At 39.6% G+C, this 17,723-nt stretch overlaps 1 protein-coding gene across 2 annotated transcripts in view; it reads right to left on the bottom strand.

The window, feature by feature from the left end:
• Window positions 1-14,892, bottom strand: part of LOC142344260 (uncharacterized) — a 54,129-nt gene extending 39,237 nt beyond the window's left edge. Inside the window, exon 1 of one of the 2 annotated variants that reach the window (XM_075395828.1) lies at window positions 14,804-14,892. Coding sequence is in view for 1 of the 2 variants with exons in the window: in XM_075395827.1 (XP_075251942.1) it covers window positions 10,329-10,343 (15 nt within the window). In the remaining variant the exon portion in view is untranslated. Of the gene's footprint in view, window positions 1-10,328; window positions 10,501-14,803 lie in introns of those variants that run through there. The other variant, XM_075395827.1, reaches the window with a different exon arrangement.
• Window positions 14,893-17,723: the final 2,831 nt, after the last annotated feature.

Genomic DNA, 17,723 nt, shown 5'->3' with positions numbered 1-17,723 from the left:
TGGTACCGCGACGCTTACGAACACCATTTGTTAGCGTAAATGTCGCAATTAGGTTATTAAATAGGAGTAAATGTCGACATACGAATATGTCATTAACTGATGAAATTGACAGTTATGATTAGAATATCACATATTTTCAGTGCTGTTCAATTTATTGAGTTCCAGACAATTTGTTACAGCTTCTTGAAACACCTTTAAATTACAATGATGGATCCGTTGGTGTCAAAAAATTGACATCCGAGTGTGCAAAAACAGCTGAATATTTGTGCACACCGCTCGTAGACGAAGTTTCACAATGATTTGGAATGGATTCAAGACGACGTGAAAGCTGCAGTGAAGAGAGAGCTTGTCATTGCAAACACACGACTGATAAAGAAGTTGAGAAACGAGCAACAACTGCTTTTTCAGGAACGGTCAACGGCCTGTTCTTGACGACACATTGAAAAAAATTGATGAGGTTGATCTGTGGCATGGCTTGCTTACTACAATAGATTAAACCGCATCAGTGTCTTTGTGAAAACGACAAAACTGTAAGAACAGAACAATTATTTTTGTGGCAGTAAATTAAAGTAAATATTGATTTAGACGGCAAGAGACCCAACCCGTATTTTTTCGATAATTCAGGGGTATTAATATCAAACAATTACTGTGAAAATTATTCGTAACCGGTAACCATTAACCTCACTAACATAATTTTTGAGACGAAAAACATCGATTTTGAAAATTTTTGGTAGATTTACCAAAAAGTCGAGAAAATTGATATAGTCGGTTCGTATATCGAAGAATAACCTCTGATAAAGAGAAAATCGCGAGAAAATTATGCTATTTTTCCAATTTTGAAAATTTTTGGTCAATTTTGATGCAAATTAAAAAAGAAAACAAAGAACACCAATATTGAATATTGATAAACAGTACTTTCAAGCATAAAACCGTCCAATTTACCGGATTACCGTTCCGTATTCAAAAATTTGCAGATATGTTGACCAAAATTAGAAAAAAAATTGGACAAAAGCATAAATTTTTGACAAGGTTGTCGAAAATCAATGTCTCCAACAAGAAGCCCGTACTGAACGCCAAGTCAATATCAGTACCGGGCAAGTCTAATTCCAAGTCTAGATATCAGTACTGATTCAGAGCTACGACCATAACACAATTAAGACTTGTCAGACTTGGACAAGACCTGGCAAATCTTAATACACGTGCGAAAATAAAGTTCAGTACGGGAGGTTCGTTAATTGAGTGAAACTCATTACACAGAAAAAGTTGTGAAATTTTTCACAACCTCCGGCCTACAGAAAAAATTGATCGACTCCCTATAATTTTTTTCGTCGCTCTTTTATGTACCGTTTCGTCCGCGTCCCTTTCGTCCTTTAACTTCTCAATTATACGTGTTCCGTTTTTTTCTTCAAAAACGTCGCTCTCCCAAAACTTCGTTTTTCGTTTTCTTCGCTACTTTTCCAATTTTCGATGTAGTATGTCATATGTGATGAAGTATGTTGTTGTTTTTGTTGCAGTTTGTTGATTAAGCTAGTATGCTGGTTAGTTGCTTTGGTCTTGTTGCTTTCTAGGGTGTGACTTAAGTTTGTTCTAGAGTTACGGCTAGTTGGTTCCTGGACTTTTCCAACTTACTAATTTACTAGCACCCCTGTTGTAGTATATTGATTTTTGCTGCTGTATTTTTGCGTGTAACTGTATGAATGTTAGTTGGTTTAGGGTTTTGCCTTCTAGGGTGTGACTTAAGTTTATTCTGGAGTTACGGCTAGATTGTTTCTTCACTTTTCCAGCTTTCATAGACTACAAAAGCGCTGCATATTAATTAATATTTGCTGTAGTTTGTTTAATATTGTTGGTATGCTGATCGGTTGTTTAGGTTTGATTATTGCTAGGGTGTGACTTAAGTTTGTTCTGGAGTTACGGCTAGTAATTTTCTTGCTCTTTTCATCCTTTTAGTATACTACTATTTGCCGTAATTTAGTTTGTTATTTTCATATGTTAAGCCTCATAATGACTTGTGCTAGTTTGTCTCTTGCAGTAGCATCTCTCCTTCTCCCTAGGGTGTGACTTAAGTTTGTTCTGGAGTTACGGCTAGTTTGTTTGGTTGATTTTGTTGCTGTGATCTGCTAACATAGTGGTTCTCGACCTCCCCGCTCGCTGCGTAATCGTCTCCCACCCGTTCCAACCCGCCTTTCCGTTTCGTTGCGCGCTACTCGCTCAACGCCTCCGTTCTGCCCGTCTCGTTTCTTCGTGCGTCGCTCGTTCAGCGTTTCCGTCCCGTCTGTTGCGTCGCCCGTTTACTACCCGCGTTTTTGCCAGTTCCGTTCCGTTCCCTGTTGCCTTGCGCGCCGTTCGCCCGTCCTTCCCGCCCCGTCCGCTTCGTTTCCCGTTTCGTCTTACTTCGTCCACCCAGTCCTCTTTCCCCGGTTGCCTGTGTTCCTGTTTAGTCTCACGTTGCTTTCAAGCACGTTAGACGCACTCTATAATTTCTTACTCACTTTCGCCGAGTAATTCATTACTCGGTAACTTGTTTTCTGCTCTTCGACGTCTTGATTATCAAGTCGTCGTCATTTGGGTTCGGTATAACCCGCATTCCACGTGTTTGGTTGAAAGTTACGCTACATTGATAAACTAGTCAATTCAATATCATGGCCGAACAGCAGGATAAATCGAAAAAGCTCTTTAATGCAAGATCTAATTTGGAATATGAATTACGTAACATCCATAGGGACATCACAGATGCCATAGATCGTCAAGACAGGAGGGTTGAACGCTTGGTTTCTAAGTTGAAGGATGTTTTCAGTAAACTGGTGGAGAAGAATGAAGAACTACTTGACTTGGCCAGTAAAGCGGAAAACCCAGGTTCAATTTACCCTGTCCTTGAGCAATGGTTGGATGATAAAACCAAGAACAATGATAAACTCTTGCTTGCGGCTAGAAGCTATATTGACTCAGTTGCTGACCGAGACACCGTATGTGAGGGCGTTAATCCTCAAGGCCAATCTAAGAGAAGTTCACGCCGAACAACATCATCAATGTCTAGCCAGCGTAAACAAGAATTTCTCATGGCAAAACTAAAACGCGAAGAGGCCGAGAAACAAGAACAAGCTGCCATGCGCCTCGCTAAACAAAAACACGAAATTGTCATGAGAAAAAAGGAGCTTGAAATACAAATGGAAGAGATGGCACTTCAAGAATTGGAGGAAGACCACCGCCAGCGTGTTGCAGCAGCTAAATTAGATGAGGCTGATTTAATGGATAATCATTCATTGTTTAGTCACCACTCAAGTGAACTGAGTTTGTTTAAAGATAGGGGATCAGATTGAAGTCAGGGACTTGTTCAGGATTGGGTAAATTCGTTTCCAGCAGGTAATTCAAGTGAGTTAAACTTTTCTCGTCCTGGTTCAGCAACCGCCGACCCTCCTGTTAAAGATACTTCCCCTAGTATTCCTCCAGAAAACCCAAGTAATGTTGCCGATAACTTACATCATCTTGAAATGCTTTCTCAGTAAGCACGGCCAGGAGTTGCGATTTCTGTTGCCCAACAGGAAGCTTTGTATCGGGAATATCTCCAGGCTCAACTGCAGCAATCACTCATTGATCAAAGGGCATATAGTCCCTCAGGCAGTGGTGAAGTGAACCAAGTACCAGTCGACGTACAAAATGTCGCACTCCCACCACCTCAACCATCTATGCAACCTCCCCGGCCACCGACACCCGTTATGGCACCAACGAACTCCATTTTTGTACCTGATTTTTCAACAAAACAACAAGTAAATCAGTTCTTGGGTCCGAAAAGCTCCAGTGTGCCTTGCCAATTACATATGTCAATGCCTCATGTTCAACAACAACAGAATCTCACTCAAAGTAACATTCCACACCAAACACAAGTCCCTAATGCCCATTCCCCGCATAAGGTCCCTCCACCTCTAAACCCACTCGTGAACCCGCCTCCCGCGATCCCATCTCAACATCTATTTATTCCTCAGCCTCCCGTGATTCCGTCGCCCCCTCCAGCGAGCACAGCAACATACTTATCCGTCCGCAACATTCCACAACAAAACATTGTCCATTCACCTCAAGCCCGCCTGTTACCTTGCCTTACCGCACCCAAACTTCCCCTTAACCGTAACCCCGATTATAATTTGTGGCGTTTTCCTCAAAATATTCTCCCAAACGTAAACCAGGCGAAAAATAATGCAACCGTCTATAACGTTCAATCTAACCTACCCCCAAAGACAGCTAACCCAACCATCAGCCATCCCATCTTGCAAATGAGTACACAACATAATCCAAATAGCAACCACGCAGCAAACTGTAGCATCCCTGTTAACCCCTTTAGTACAACTACTAACATCGCGCCACCTTTCATCATGCCGGTTATACATCCAACATACGGACATACTGCTCCGATACCATTGTGCTGGGGTGGCCCACCGCATCCCACGCCTCCAGCGCCAGTATTTGAAAATGCAAGCTTGATTAAGGCATTCACTGACGCCTTATCTAGCAAGAGGAATGACCCACTACCCGAATGGAAGTTGTCCCAATACAATGGGGATCCTCTACAGTGGCACGAATGGTATGGTCAATTTAAAAGCGCAATTGACTCTCAGTCCTTAACTGATGATGTAAAATTGACATACCTTAAGACTCTCGTAACAGGTAAAGCCAAAACAGCTATAGCTGAGTTTGCCTACTGCGGCGCAATGTACAAAGATGCACTGAGGACCTTAGAACGTAAATTTGGCCAACCACAGGCGGTCGTAAGTGCACATTTGGACAAACTCAACAGCTTTCCACCATTGAAGATGCACAATAGCGATAACATCATTAACTACTCGGGGTGCATTTCAAGTCTTGTCGGGGTATTTAAATCGCTGTCATACGATTCGGATTTAAAGAGTGCTGCGCTTCTCAACACCGCCGTACAGAAGCTACCACCCAATATGAAGGAGTCATTGTCACTTTTCACGGTCAAAAAGCATTGGGTCAAACCTACTCTTCTTGATTTCAACGAATGGTTAAAAGAGAAGGCCGAAGCGCACGATTTAATGAAGAATACCGCCACTAAAGCAAGGACTGAGGATACCAACAACTCAGTAACAAGATCAAAAGTTTCTTCGAAAGCATTTGCTGCAAATACGCAACACAAGAGTAACCTCAAGCCGCAACAGAGATCTCCGTCAACATCAATCTCCAGTTGCATTGTATGCAAAGGCAGCCACCGGTTGTGGGAATGCCGTGTATTTAAGGAAAAGACCCCCACGCAGAGAGCCAAGGTCGTGGCTGAGGCAAAGCTCTGTTTCTCTTGTTTGCGTGATAAACACATGTTTAGGCAATGCCCAAGTCCCCGTAAGTGTAGGAAAGATGGTTGCAACAGCTCCCATAACACCTTACTTCATGGAGCTGAAAGGGTTTTTCCAGCTAAACCCTCAACAAACAACAACATCGATACTTCGAAATCGAACGCAGGTACAAGTAGGCAATCTACTGGTCAACAGCAACCAAGCAATACAACCACTTTGTCTTCCGTGACGGATGTCAAAGGCCTCTTTCAGGTCACGGAACTGAAAGTTACTAATTCTTCTGGTACTAGTACTACGGCGTTGGTTTTATGCGATACCGCTTGCAGTAACTCTTGGGTGTCCGATAGTCTCGCAGCTAGACTCGGTTTGCAGGGTACCGCATTAAAACTGACCGTCAAGGGTATAAACACGGAAGAACTCATAGACATAAAGGTGGTTCAATTGACTGTGACACCTCAAAAAGATCAAGACTTCGAAGCATTCACTGTGCGTCCCTACGTGAGGGAAACATTAAACGTAGGTTCCGACATCATTGACGTCAAGTCCATGCAAGAAACGTACCCACATTTGGCAGTTCTAGATCCAGTAAAATATAGCTATGGAGAAATTGAGATGATGCTTGGACAGGATGTCTACCATGCCATCCGCCCGTTAGAGTATTTTTCAGCCGACGAAAAGTGCTCACCGTTTGCTGTCCGCTTGCCCATAGGTTGGGTTTTAAGTGGCCCACTCCCGTCAAGTTCAAGTTTAGTCTCGGTGTGTTTCAAAGCCAATATTGAACAGGATTTTGAATTAGCTTGTAAGGTTAAATCTTGGTATGATATGGAATCATACGGCGCGTTCAAGCAAGTTGACCCACGATCCGCAGCGGATGCTCGCGCGCAGGAAATACTTGAAACAACAACCTTCCATAACGGCCAAAGATACGATTTCGGTATGTTATGGGCTGATGACAACACCCAGCTCCCGAATAACTACTTTTCGTCACAGGTACAGCTCAAGTCTCTCGAAAAGCGGCTATCGAGAGATACATCATTGAAAGAAACTTATGCTAATACCATCCGTGAAGACTTGGAAAAAGAATACTTGATTACAGTCCCTGATGCTCACAAGGTAGAGCAGCGGTCGGATAGAGAGTGGTACCTACCACACCATCCCGTAATCAATCCGAACAAACCGGGAAAAGTGCGTAGGGTATTAAATGGTGAAGCAAAGTTCCACGGTAATTTTTTGAATAAATCTTTGCTCACTGGCCCTGACCTGCTCCAAAATCTAATCCACGTACTACTTAGGTTCCGTCAACATCAGTTTGCCGTGTCCGCAGATATCGAGGGTATGTTCCTCCAAGTGGGTGTCCCTGATTGGGACCAGCCATCACTGCGTTTTTTGTGGCGGGAGGACCCCACAACAAATGCTGTAGTATATCAATACACGCGCCATATATTCGGGGCTAAAGACTCGCCCACATGCGCTAACTATGCACTGAAACGCACGGCCCGAGACAATGTTAATCAGTACCCGGAAGCAACCAAAGCCGTCCTAGGAAACTTCTACATGGACGATTACTTGGATTCGGTGGAGTCACCTGAGAGGGCTCTCAAAAGATCGAAGGAGTTGGTACATCTTCTCCATCTAGGTGGGTTCAAGCTTACTAAGTTTGTAAGCAAAGTACCAAATCTGGCTGATCGAATTGATGGGTCAACTTAGTCTACCGAACCAAAAGTAATTGCCTCATCTAAGGAGGATTCTTCGCACGTGCTTGGGTTGAAATGGGATCACAACAATGATACTCTAGTTGTGAGTCGGGGTACCTCCAGTACAGTAACTAAGTCCTTAACACAACGCTTGGTATTGAGCCTAGTGTCTAAGGTGTTTGATTCCATCGGCCTAGTGGCACTATTTACTGTTGGTGCCCGATTGTTACTAAAGGACATCTGGCGTGTCAGCGGGCAGCACTGGGATGAAGAATTACCAAAAGACACTGTTGAAAGGTTCCTCGAATGGAGTGTAGAACTACCCAAGCTTGCAGAAATCACTATTCCTAGGAGCTACTTTTCGGGAAACTTTAAACACCTGGAACTACACATGTTTGGCGATAGTTCCCAAGAGGTCTTCAGCGCTGTTGCATTTCTCCGAGCTCAAGTAAACACTTCTAGTGGGCCAAAAACAGAGCTTGCATTTGTCCTGGGTAAAGCTCGTGTAGCACCTATGAAGGTGATGACAATCCCAAAGCTAGAGCTGCAAGCTGCTTTACTGGCCGCTCGGTTGAAACAAGATATCTGTCGAGCCCTTACTGTGCATGTCAACACAGTTTATATGTGGTCTGACAGCACTACTGTCTTGCAGTGGCTCAACTCCACAAGCAAGCAGCCAATATTTGTTGCAAACCGCGTATGCGAGATTTTAGAACACACTAGCGTTGACGAATGGAACCACGTTGCCTCAAGCGATAATCCAGCAGATGCCGGTACTCGTGGTATGTCCGCTGAGGTTTTGCAATCAAGTAGCTGGGTGAGGGGTCCAGATTTCTTAAGAACCAAAGAATTCCCGTTCGAGCCAAACATCGAAGTAGTTAAAAACATCAAACTTGGAATAGTGACTAAGGAAACTGACGACACCAATACATCATTGGCCGCATCCGTAACCAAGTCAACTAAGGAACCGCCCCCGCAACTAATTCTCTTCGATAAGTACAGTTCTTATCAGAAGTTGCTACGGATAACAGCGTACGCACTCCGCTTGTTACCTCTCACGAATGTTACCGTAATGCCGATGGTAGCATCATAGACCCCACGGAGCTTGAAGAAGCCGAGCGTCATCTCCAGTATCTTGTCCAAGGGGAGTCATTTAATGCGGAGAGAAAAGATCTCCTCGAAAACAAAACCGTCAAACGGAGTAGCCGTATTGCCCCGTTTTCTCCCTTTTTTGGGCCAAATAGTCTTATCCGATCGGCAGGCCGCATCAAGCGGTTGGTCGAAGTTGACTTTGATGTAAAACATCCTATTGTTCTTGACGCACGCCATGCATTTGTAAAGTTGTTCCTCAATCACACCCACGTTAAACATCATCATCAAGGTTATGACTACCTGCGAGCTAAAGTACAAGAACGTTATACCATCCTTAAGTTACGATCCTCACTGCGTTCAAATAAATCCAACTGCGTCACGTGCAGAATGTTCTGCGCTGCCACTATTCAACCCATTATGGCTGACCTCCCAGTAGAAAGACTCGCATACCAGTCTCCTCCCTTCACGAACACCGGGGTCGACTACTTCGGCCCGTTTTATGTTACTGTACGTAGGACTACCGAGAAGAGGTGGGTTTCTTCTTCACATGCTTAACTACTCGTGCCGTTCATGTCGAAATTGTTCCTTCCATGGACGCCAGTTCGTGTGTAATGGGAGTGGAGCGTTTTGTCTCCCGTCGAGGTACACCTGCCATCATTTGGTCAGACAATGGCACTAACTTTGTTGGCGCGGAAAAAGAACTACACGAGAATATCGAGAAGTGGAATACCATCAACATCGCCGTCGAACTTGCCCACAAAGGCATTAAGTGGAGGTTCAATCCGCCCAGTGCGCCACAACAAGGTGGCATCTGGGAGAGGCTAGTACGTAGTTTCAAGCGCGTACTTTACACAATCCTTGGAACGCGTCGCCTCACGGATGAGGTTTTAAGTACCACTTTTTGTCTGGTCGAACATGCACTTAATTCACGTCCGCTAACGCCCGTAAGCGCCGAACCGTCTAACCTAGGAGCATTAACACCTAATCACTTTCTCCTCGGTAACCAAGCACGTAGTCTCCCGTCCATCATTGGCGTAGATGAGTTTGATCACCGTAAACGTTACGCCCGCGCGCAGTCTTACGCTAACGCTATTTGGTTTCGTTGGATCAAAGAATACGTACCGGCGCTGAACCGACGTTCCAAGTGGCAGACGCCTGCCGAGCATCACCTTAAGACCGGTGATTTGGTTTGGGTAGTTGAAGAGACCAACCCAAGGGGTTACTACCCCACTGCTCGGATCACTGAACTTCGTTACGGTTCCGACAGCGTCGCACGCTCCGCCGTATTGCGCACGTCCTCCGGATCGCTCGTTCGCCCGCTTGTAAAATTAGTACCAATTCTCCCAGCATCTTCTTCTGGGGCGGAGGATGTTAGTAACTAAATAAATCTAAGCGAGAATATTAACCAATCAGAATCGAGTATTTAAATTACGTATAGAATTGCGTCTAATATACACAAAAAGTTCCGGAAAAGTTCGTATAACCTAATTTTAAGTAAATAATACCATGATATGTATCGAATAAGGCGGTTTTAGGCTTAATATTTTTAGGTTCTCTAGACGATTGTTGATCGATTATTAACTGATTCTGACATCAATGACATCAGACAAGAAACCAGTAAAAGAGCATCAAAAAAAACCTTGCCGTCTAAACTCTCACTAGTTGCTATGTACGAACTATACTTAATACGTTATAGTCTTAATGCGTTGTTATTATTGATTTCTCGCTATACGTTGCTTTATACTTTACATTTGAAACGAATTGAAATCGATCTACTGATTATGAAATTGTTTTATCAGAGACATGTTTAGATGTGCAATGAACCGCTGATACGTTATTAATTAAACTGCCAATGTGTTGAGCTCATGACCATAGTTGATTATCAATTGAATCCTGCAAATATATTTATTAGTCTTCAAAAACCTATTTGGTGTTGAATAATTATTCTGATTTGCAGCTCTCTTTTACTAACTTGATTTCTGAATATTAATATTTGTCAATAAAAAATTTTTGTCCTAACTTCGAAATCTGCATCACTCAAAACTGTTCACAATGTGTACAAATGTTGAGCATGTGTCAACGAAAAGTTATTCGGAATTACTTTTCATCACTATATATGGAACGTTATATAGTTTTCAGAAAAAACCTTGCCTTAAATTGAAAACATCCAAATATACTGAAATCGGATATGTTGACAAGGTGTCAGGATTTGAGCCAAAAAAGATAGCAAACAACTAACCTTGAACCATTTCATCGTAGCAGATAAAAACGAGTAAAGTGTACTTAACAGCAGAGTAAACAAGTATGGGATAACAAGGAAAATGTGGACGGTTTAACCTGAAGCGTTTTTCAAGGATCGAAATTCACACTACCAGCGGTACCAGCCAGATATACGTTCTCTCTTTTTTTGTCACAAAGAGCGTTCAACTGGATTTGCTGCGTTTGTACACACACTACCATCACTACTCATTGTAGTAGTACATAAACTCTTTAGAAATGTTGAACAAGTGTTGAAATACATAACATGTCAAAAGAAGAAAACTAAAAATGGAAATATACGTTTTTTTCAAGCGGTTAACACGTGTTACTCTCTTTTTTCCATTCTGCGTCAAAATGTCGTTCAGTTTGTTTGCTCAGCATTTTTTTCCAATTTTTTGTTTGCGAAGAACTTTGAGGAGTATAGTGAGTGGTGAGAGAATAGAGGCTTTAGTATGAAGTATATTAAGTTGCTACTATAGAAAAAGCGGGAACTTATTGTTTATTTGCCGTCAGATGTGATCTTTAAAATATTTCGATCTTGTCAAGGGCAAAGAGACTTAGAAAACAAATTGTACCAATGTTCTTCTCATGATTTATTTTAGAGCTTTTTACGTTTTCTAAAAAAAAACCTGTTCTTTTTTTTGAAATTTGTATCAACAATAGTGGTTTTCCTCATTTTCTCAACAAAATTGACAGTAAAATTTGTTCTCATTAAATTGTTCTCCTCTTTAAATATTTATTGAATTTATTGTACTAACTACACAAAAAAGTGTTGTCGTGGCTTTGGAGTTCAAAAAACTTTAAAACGACATTTTTTTGAAAATTTTTCTTAAAATATTGATATATATCTTTGAGAAAAAAAAATCAAAATTCGCCTCTGATGGAAATGAAACATAACCCAGTCCTTTTCAAAACAAATGACATTTTTTAGTAATTTCTAAATTGGAACGCTTAAACACCCAACAAAATTTATTGTAGATACTACCGCAATGAAAACAAACTAATTTTCTAAAATTTGATATGACTTTTAGCTTCCAACTAAATCAGCGTTTTCCATCCTGTTTGTACAGCCATGGCTATTATTTAGATCATTTTAAAAAAGTTATAATCACTTTTTCCGAGGAGAATATTTAAAAAAATATTTAATGTTTGAAAGATTTGATGAAACGTATCAATTAATTTTAACTTTTTCTGAAAAATAATATTCGATCAATCTAGTTCTGTGATAAATTATTTAGCCAAGCTACTATCAACGTATTCTGTTTGCAATGCCTTTTCGGATTCAAATGTCACAAATGAAAAAAAACATTCAGAGAAAACCTTTCACAAGCCCGTTCTTAGTTCAATCAGCTATATTTCTACTGTTTTTAATGGAAAAAGGCAATTGAAAAAAGTCAATTTTTAAATTATTATCTCCAAATAATGACAGATTCATCATTTTCGTTTCAAATTTGTCTTTAATTTTTTTTTGGTTAAATACCTTTGTTGCGAAATTCAGACATAATTTTGTTCAATAAAACCAATTTTAATTTTAAAACAATGTGATGGCTTGTATAAAAAAAATAACGTTGCGGACTTTGCAAAGATTTTATAACAACGGTTTTTGTTTTATTTGTTCGATTGATAGAAAGTTATCATAAAACATAAGTACATAGATTATGTGTCCCTTTTTTTCTCAAACCTGCAAACTGCCAGTTTTTTCATCTCAAAACTGCAAACTGAGGTAGTCATTACAACTTTGAAGTGCCTCAATTTGTTTGTTTTCATTCTCAGCCTTAACGGTATTTTTTCAATTAAATGTCATTGAATGATGAGCTTTTTTGGTTTTTTAATAATTTTCTGAAAATATCTAAAAATCATTTTTTGCGGCTGTTTCTAAGTCAACCTAGAAATTGTTTGCAGCTTATTTAAAGTCGTTGAAAGCAGTAATTTGCTGCCCACTGTTACCTGTTATTGGAAAATTTTTATAAATTGCCTCAAACAACGTTACAAAAAAAGTTAATTAACTTTCAACTTTCAGTCCTTCTTCCTTCCAGATTTTATTGAGCTACCTTGATCAAAGGTCCGTAGTTTTAAAAAGTTCTAATGTTTTTCGACCTCTACAGCTTGGCTTCTAAATTTTATTCGCGCAACCATTTGAATTTTCAAAAATTTTCCATCATTCGAATTCGAATTGCTCGTTTTTCGATGATACGTGACTTTCTCAGAATGATCATCGTTAGCGTGCAGTTCAAATGATATCCCCCTCTTTTAACTAAAGCTCGGGTATTTTTTTCAAATGAGTCCACAAATATAACAAAACTCAAATTTTAATTGTTCTTTTCACAAATTTAAATATTTCAGAAAAATTGAACGCGAATTGAGATCTTAAGAATCATAAATTTGTTAATCATGTTTTTCCTCGTCTTTGAAGCCCAGGGACCCTAACTGCACTCCTTTCTCCGGAATATTTCACCAGTTTTTTTATAACAAATTTGAATACGACGGTCAGTGTGGTTTTTAGTTTTTGAGCTCCACATATATTAGGAGACGTTTTGGCCTAATTATTATCTTATAAATATCCTAGACTAACCCTAGACTTATCCTAGATTTTCTTACTCACCTTTGACCTTTGCGCGAACCAAATTTTTGGACAATTTTTTGGCCCCACTTTGTTCCCCACTTTGGTCAATTTTTCAGCCCGAAAATTAATTTGGAGTTTTTGTCGAGCAAAATTGGGCGCTGCACTGGAGTTTTCTGTGACTAAGTTATAGAAGAGTGAAAAGTGGGCAGAGCTATTGCCAATTCATTGGTTGAGAGCAAAATTATTTTCATGAGTCTGGAATTTCCCAGACTAATCAATTTGTGTTTTAAGTTGCATTGCAGTGATGCAATGCTGTTTTTTCTGGTTCCATTGCTGCCTTACTATGTGCACCCGCAAATACCACATTTGCAAGAAATCACGCTTATGAAAAGTTTTTATCTCGACCCATGAAAAGGCCAGGTTCGGTGCAAAAAGCTAATGAGAAGACCATGTTTGACCAAAAAAAAGTCTTTTGCTCGATCCATGAAAAGACTTTTGCTGGAACTTAATTAAGAAGCTCGAATGTTTAATTCTGGTCAAAATTGAACCCTCTGCCTACTAGATTATTTGGATTTCATTAGTCTAGGCCTGGACCAAAGTAGTATCGGAAATGTTTGACAAACTCATATTATAAGTGAAGAGAGAATCTTATCGTAAACAAAATTGGGTCTCTCCAAACAAATGACTCGTCTTCGATCTCTTTACCTGTTCTATCGCATCATAGTCGGCGAACTGTGGCATTTTGATAATGCGCCATATATTTAACTATTGTATTCCATTGCTCCTGCTCATTCCATTCGACAATAATTTTTTTGGTCAACATTTACTGAGACAAACTTAGCCAGCTTTAGCATACTAATGTTTATATTAGATTCCGTACAACGAATTTCTGACTTATTCCGGCTCTGGAAAACCAAAGAAGAAAGAAACGACTTGATCAACATTTTTTTCTCCTCGCGAGTGGAGTTGGTAACGTTACATTTTAAAATGGGTTTTTGTCAGAAAATGGGCTCAAAATCTGAAACATGGGAAATATGTAGAAAACTGTCAATGAATGCTATATTTCTGATACATGTACCATGTTTTGTTACTATTTAGTCTACATTTTTTTAAAACAAACGCTTCGATGTCATTGTGTTCTACCACAGAGTAATATCATATTTTGAAAACTGCCTCAAATGAGAGATAAAAAAATCTGAGAGACGTTAGAAGATGCCCGTAATTAAAACCTCGATGACGCCCAATTAAGTCATTTAGTTTCTATTATACTTAAATAGAAAACAAGTTGGAAAACAGTTTCTCAAAAAAATATTTTTACTGCGCATTTCAAAATTCTGGCCCTTAAATAGACTGAACAGATTATCTGCAAACTTTGTGGCAGTGGTTTTTACCATTTGACATCCCAAACGTTTTCATGTGTCCGCTTACCAAAGTAATTTTTTTGCAGAATTGCACTTCTCGCCCTTGGAGCTCCAAAGTTTTAACATTTTGTTTTTACCTGGAGAACAAATATGACAGACAACTATTCCATGAACTTTTTCATCGGCGTCAACGACTCTTAAACGGTTCAATGGGCATCCACGATGAAACCCAAGGAGGAATTGCCTTGAAATATTTGATTGCCCGCGGATTCCTTGATATGGGACTCGAAAGTATATAAGCGGAGAAAAAGTAAAATTTTAGTAATATATTATCTGCATATCAGCTACAGCGACACGCGGCTTTGAAGCAATTAAATCAGAAGTCAACGATGGTATATTCGGTCAAATGCGGTGTAACAAAACCTGATCTTGTCGAGTGCAACGTATCCGAAACAAACAACATCAAATCATATGCATTAATTCTGGAACATTCAATCTATTCGGAAAAGTTAGGTACATTGCAAAAATTACTGCGCGGAAGTTGATGTTTCCGCTAATTACGTCGCAATTGTTGTATAACTAAAGGATGCCGTCGCTTTGTGGTTCCAACGTTGGCAAGCTATCACAGGATCTAAGGCGCTGCCGCTGTTCGAGCTGCAGTTAATTTTCACTCCATATCTTGCGGCTGCTCAAGAATCTCAGCGGAGCCCAGTCTTCACGGCCTGGTTCTCGAGTTTTACGTCAGCTTGCTTCTTCACTCTGTTCCAATTGACCAAAGATTGCGTCGAAACAATTAGTTGCTTGAACGTATTAAAAAGAATGTAACTTCAATTTTGATTGAAGTTAAGAATATCCTAAGTTGTAAACAATGTTCAATGTTGTATGGACGTTTGTAAGGTTTCAACCAATGATAGTAATATTGCTAATTTCTTGTAAGCAAGCTTAAATGAGCTATTTTTGTCGATTCTACGATCTATCAACAGCTTCTAACAGTTTCTAACGGTTCTAATACAAAGCGGTTCCACTATTCAAACAATTCGTTGAAACTCATTAAACAGACAAATATCACTTATAGCGTCATTGTTACTTGTTTGTGATTGGTTAACACACTAGAAAGATTAGGGCCAAATTTTAATTGGTAAATGTCAAGTTACTGCACTGTTTTGATGATATAAGCAGTGATGATACGTAAGAAGCAGTAAATGCCTCAAATAAATGGCATTTGATTATGAAGAAACAACTAAAAATTAATAATATCAACTAAAAAATAATTTATTAGGATATTTAGCAATCGTTGGATAATTTTGGAAAAAAATACTTTTGCACTATACAAGTGTTAATAGAGGCACTTGTGGGTTTGATTCAACAAAATTTGCTGGGCTCGTGGGTAGCATAGAATGAGAATGTACCCTATTCAATTGCTAATACCTTTGGGTTTACCTTCACAAAACCGGGCTGTGTACAAATTTTTTGTATAACATTTTTTTTTTTTGAGTTTCTTCTGTTTCAATAGTTGTTCTCTGCTGTCTAAGATTCTTATTGTTGTTCAAAAGTGGCAACAAAATCGCTGGCCCTGTTATCTATCTCGTAATTAACATCAAAGAATACTGGCGCAAACTTCACGACTGGCCAGTTTGGCTCTCCATGTGCTATTTTGACTCTTATTGGTCGCACAAAACTGCCAGCGAAGTCCGCAATGATTCGTGCCATTTGCACTCACAGTGTTTCACTGATTCTTTACATAAAATTAGGTAAAACAAACTTTTCTGATATACGCAGAATCTCTCTACGTAAATTATAACGTATTTAATTTTTGTTTTAAACTCTTAGAAATACTAGATTCTGATTGGACAACATTTTTTCAATTATTTCATAACAGCCTCAGTCCTGGAAGAAGATTTTGTGAAAAATAGTACAAGCGGTACAAGCAAACGAACGAGAGAACGGGTTGACCTACGTAAGATGGCGGAGGGCGCGACGCTAATGGAACCGTAACGGACTTCTGCAACCCAAACCATTGTTTCATCTGCTACCCAAACCAAGCAACCGGTCTTAAGTTTTTGCTCCGCAAAAGTGGGCCTGGGTACGTACTCTCTTATCCGACGGGACCAAACACCCTAAGCGTGTGAGCGTATGACTTTGCAAAGGCGTATTATTTTTGATGACCAATTTCATTATCAGCAATGACGTATGAATTACCGGTAGACTATTCTTCCAACAGGACGTTCTTGGTAAATCGGTTTCGACTCTCGATGAATCTGTTGTTAGAGTTGTGCTTCAGACTTGGAATTCACTGCGTATTCAGGAATGCTGATGCTACTGGACGTTGAAGCGTCGTCTTGGGCCACTGAAATTGCGGGTCCGTGTGCCTGGTTGATATATGGTTTTCTGACTTTTAAATTATGCTCTGCTCACGCAAGGTCACCTAAGAGAGTTCTTCACTCTGTTGAAAAAGCGGGGTTGGTTTGAAAAATGTTTGTCGTCTATTTTTGGACAGTGAACAACAAAGCTTGGAGTTAGTAGCCAACTAGGGTTAGACTGCTTGGCCACTGATTCTATCCAGTCTAACGTCATTTAACACTCATCCATGTCTTTTTTTGTCCGTTTTAGCATAACTCAGCGGAATTCAATGTTCACGGCCTGTTCAGCTTGTTTTGTCCAATTGACTAAATATTGCGTCGAAATAGTTGGTAGCTTTGTACGTATTAAAGGACTGTCACTTTTGATTTTTAATACTTTGATTGAAGTCAAGAGTATCCTAACTGATAAACTATGTTCAATGTCGTACAATGTCACTTTTGATTTTTAATATTTTGATTGAAGTCAAGAGTATCCTAACTGATAAACTATGTTCAATGTCGTACAATGTCACTTTTGATTTTTAATATTTTGATTGAAGTCAAGAGTATCCTAACTGATAAACTATGTTCAATGTCGTACTAAAGGTTGTAAGGCTTCGGTCAATGACAGTAGGGTTGCTAGCTTCTTGTAAAAAATCTCCACAAACTAGCAATTTATGGTGATTCTAGCAAACTTGATAACTAAAGGTTAATCTTGATGAAGAAGCAAAATACATTAATTGACTCTGTGTATCTAAGACTTTTGTATCGTTGTAGTATCGTCTGACCACTTTTTTCTTTGTCGAACATTTTCTAACGGTCCTATGTACAAGGTGGTTCTGTGAAAATCAACAATAAAAACAAATATAATTTATAACATCACTGCTACACGTTAGTAATCGGTTAATCAAGTGGATATATTTAGGTCAACGTTTACATTGTAAGTTTCAAGTTGAAGCAATATTTGATTTCGTTGACTTAAGCAGGGATGATACGAACTTACCACTAAGTGCCTCTAATGTATGGCATTTGATTATGAAAAAACAGCTAAGTAAATAATTCAGCAATAATTGGAAAATATATGAAAATGAACAACTGCAGCATATAAATGT

This window comes from Convolutriloba macropyga, chromosome 8 (genome assembly GCF_964194025.1).
Source record: "Convolutriloba macropyga chromosome 8, txConMacr16.3, whole genome shotgun sequence".
Lineage (NCBI taxonomy): Eukaryota > Metazoa > Xenacoelomorpha > Acoela > Convolutidae > Convolutriloba > Convolutriloba macropyga.
This window is presented reverse-complemented; position numbering and strand designations above follow the sequence as displayed.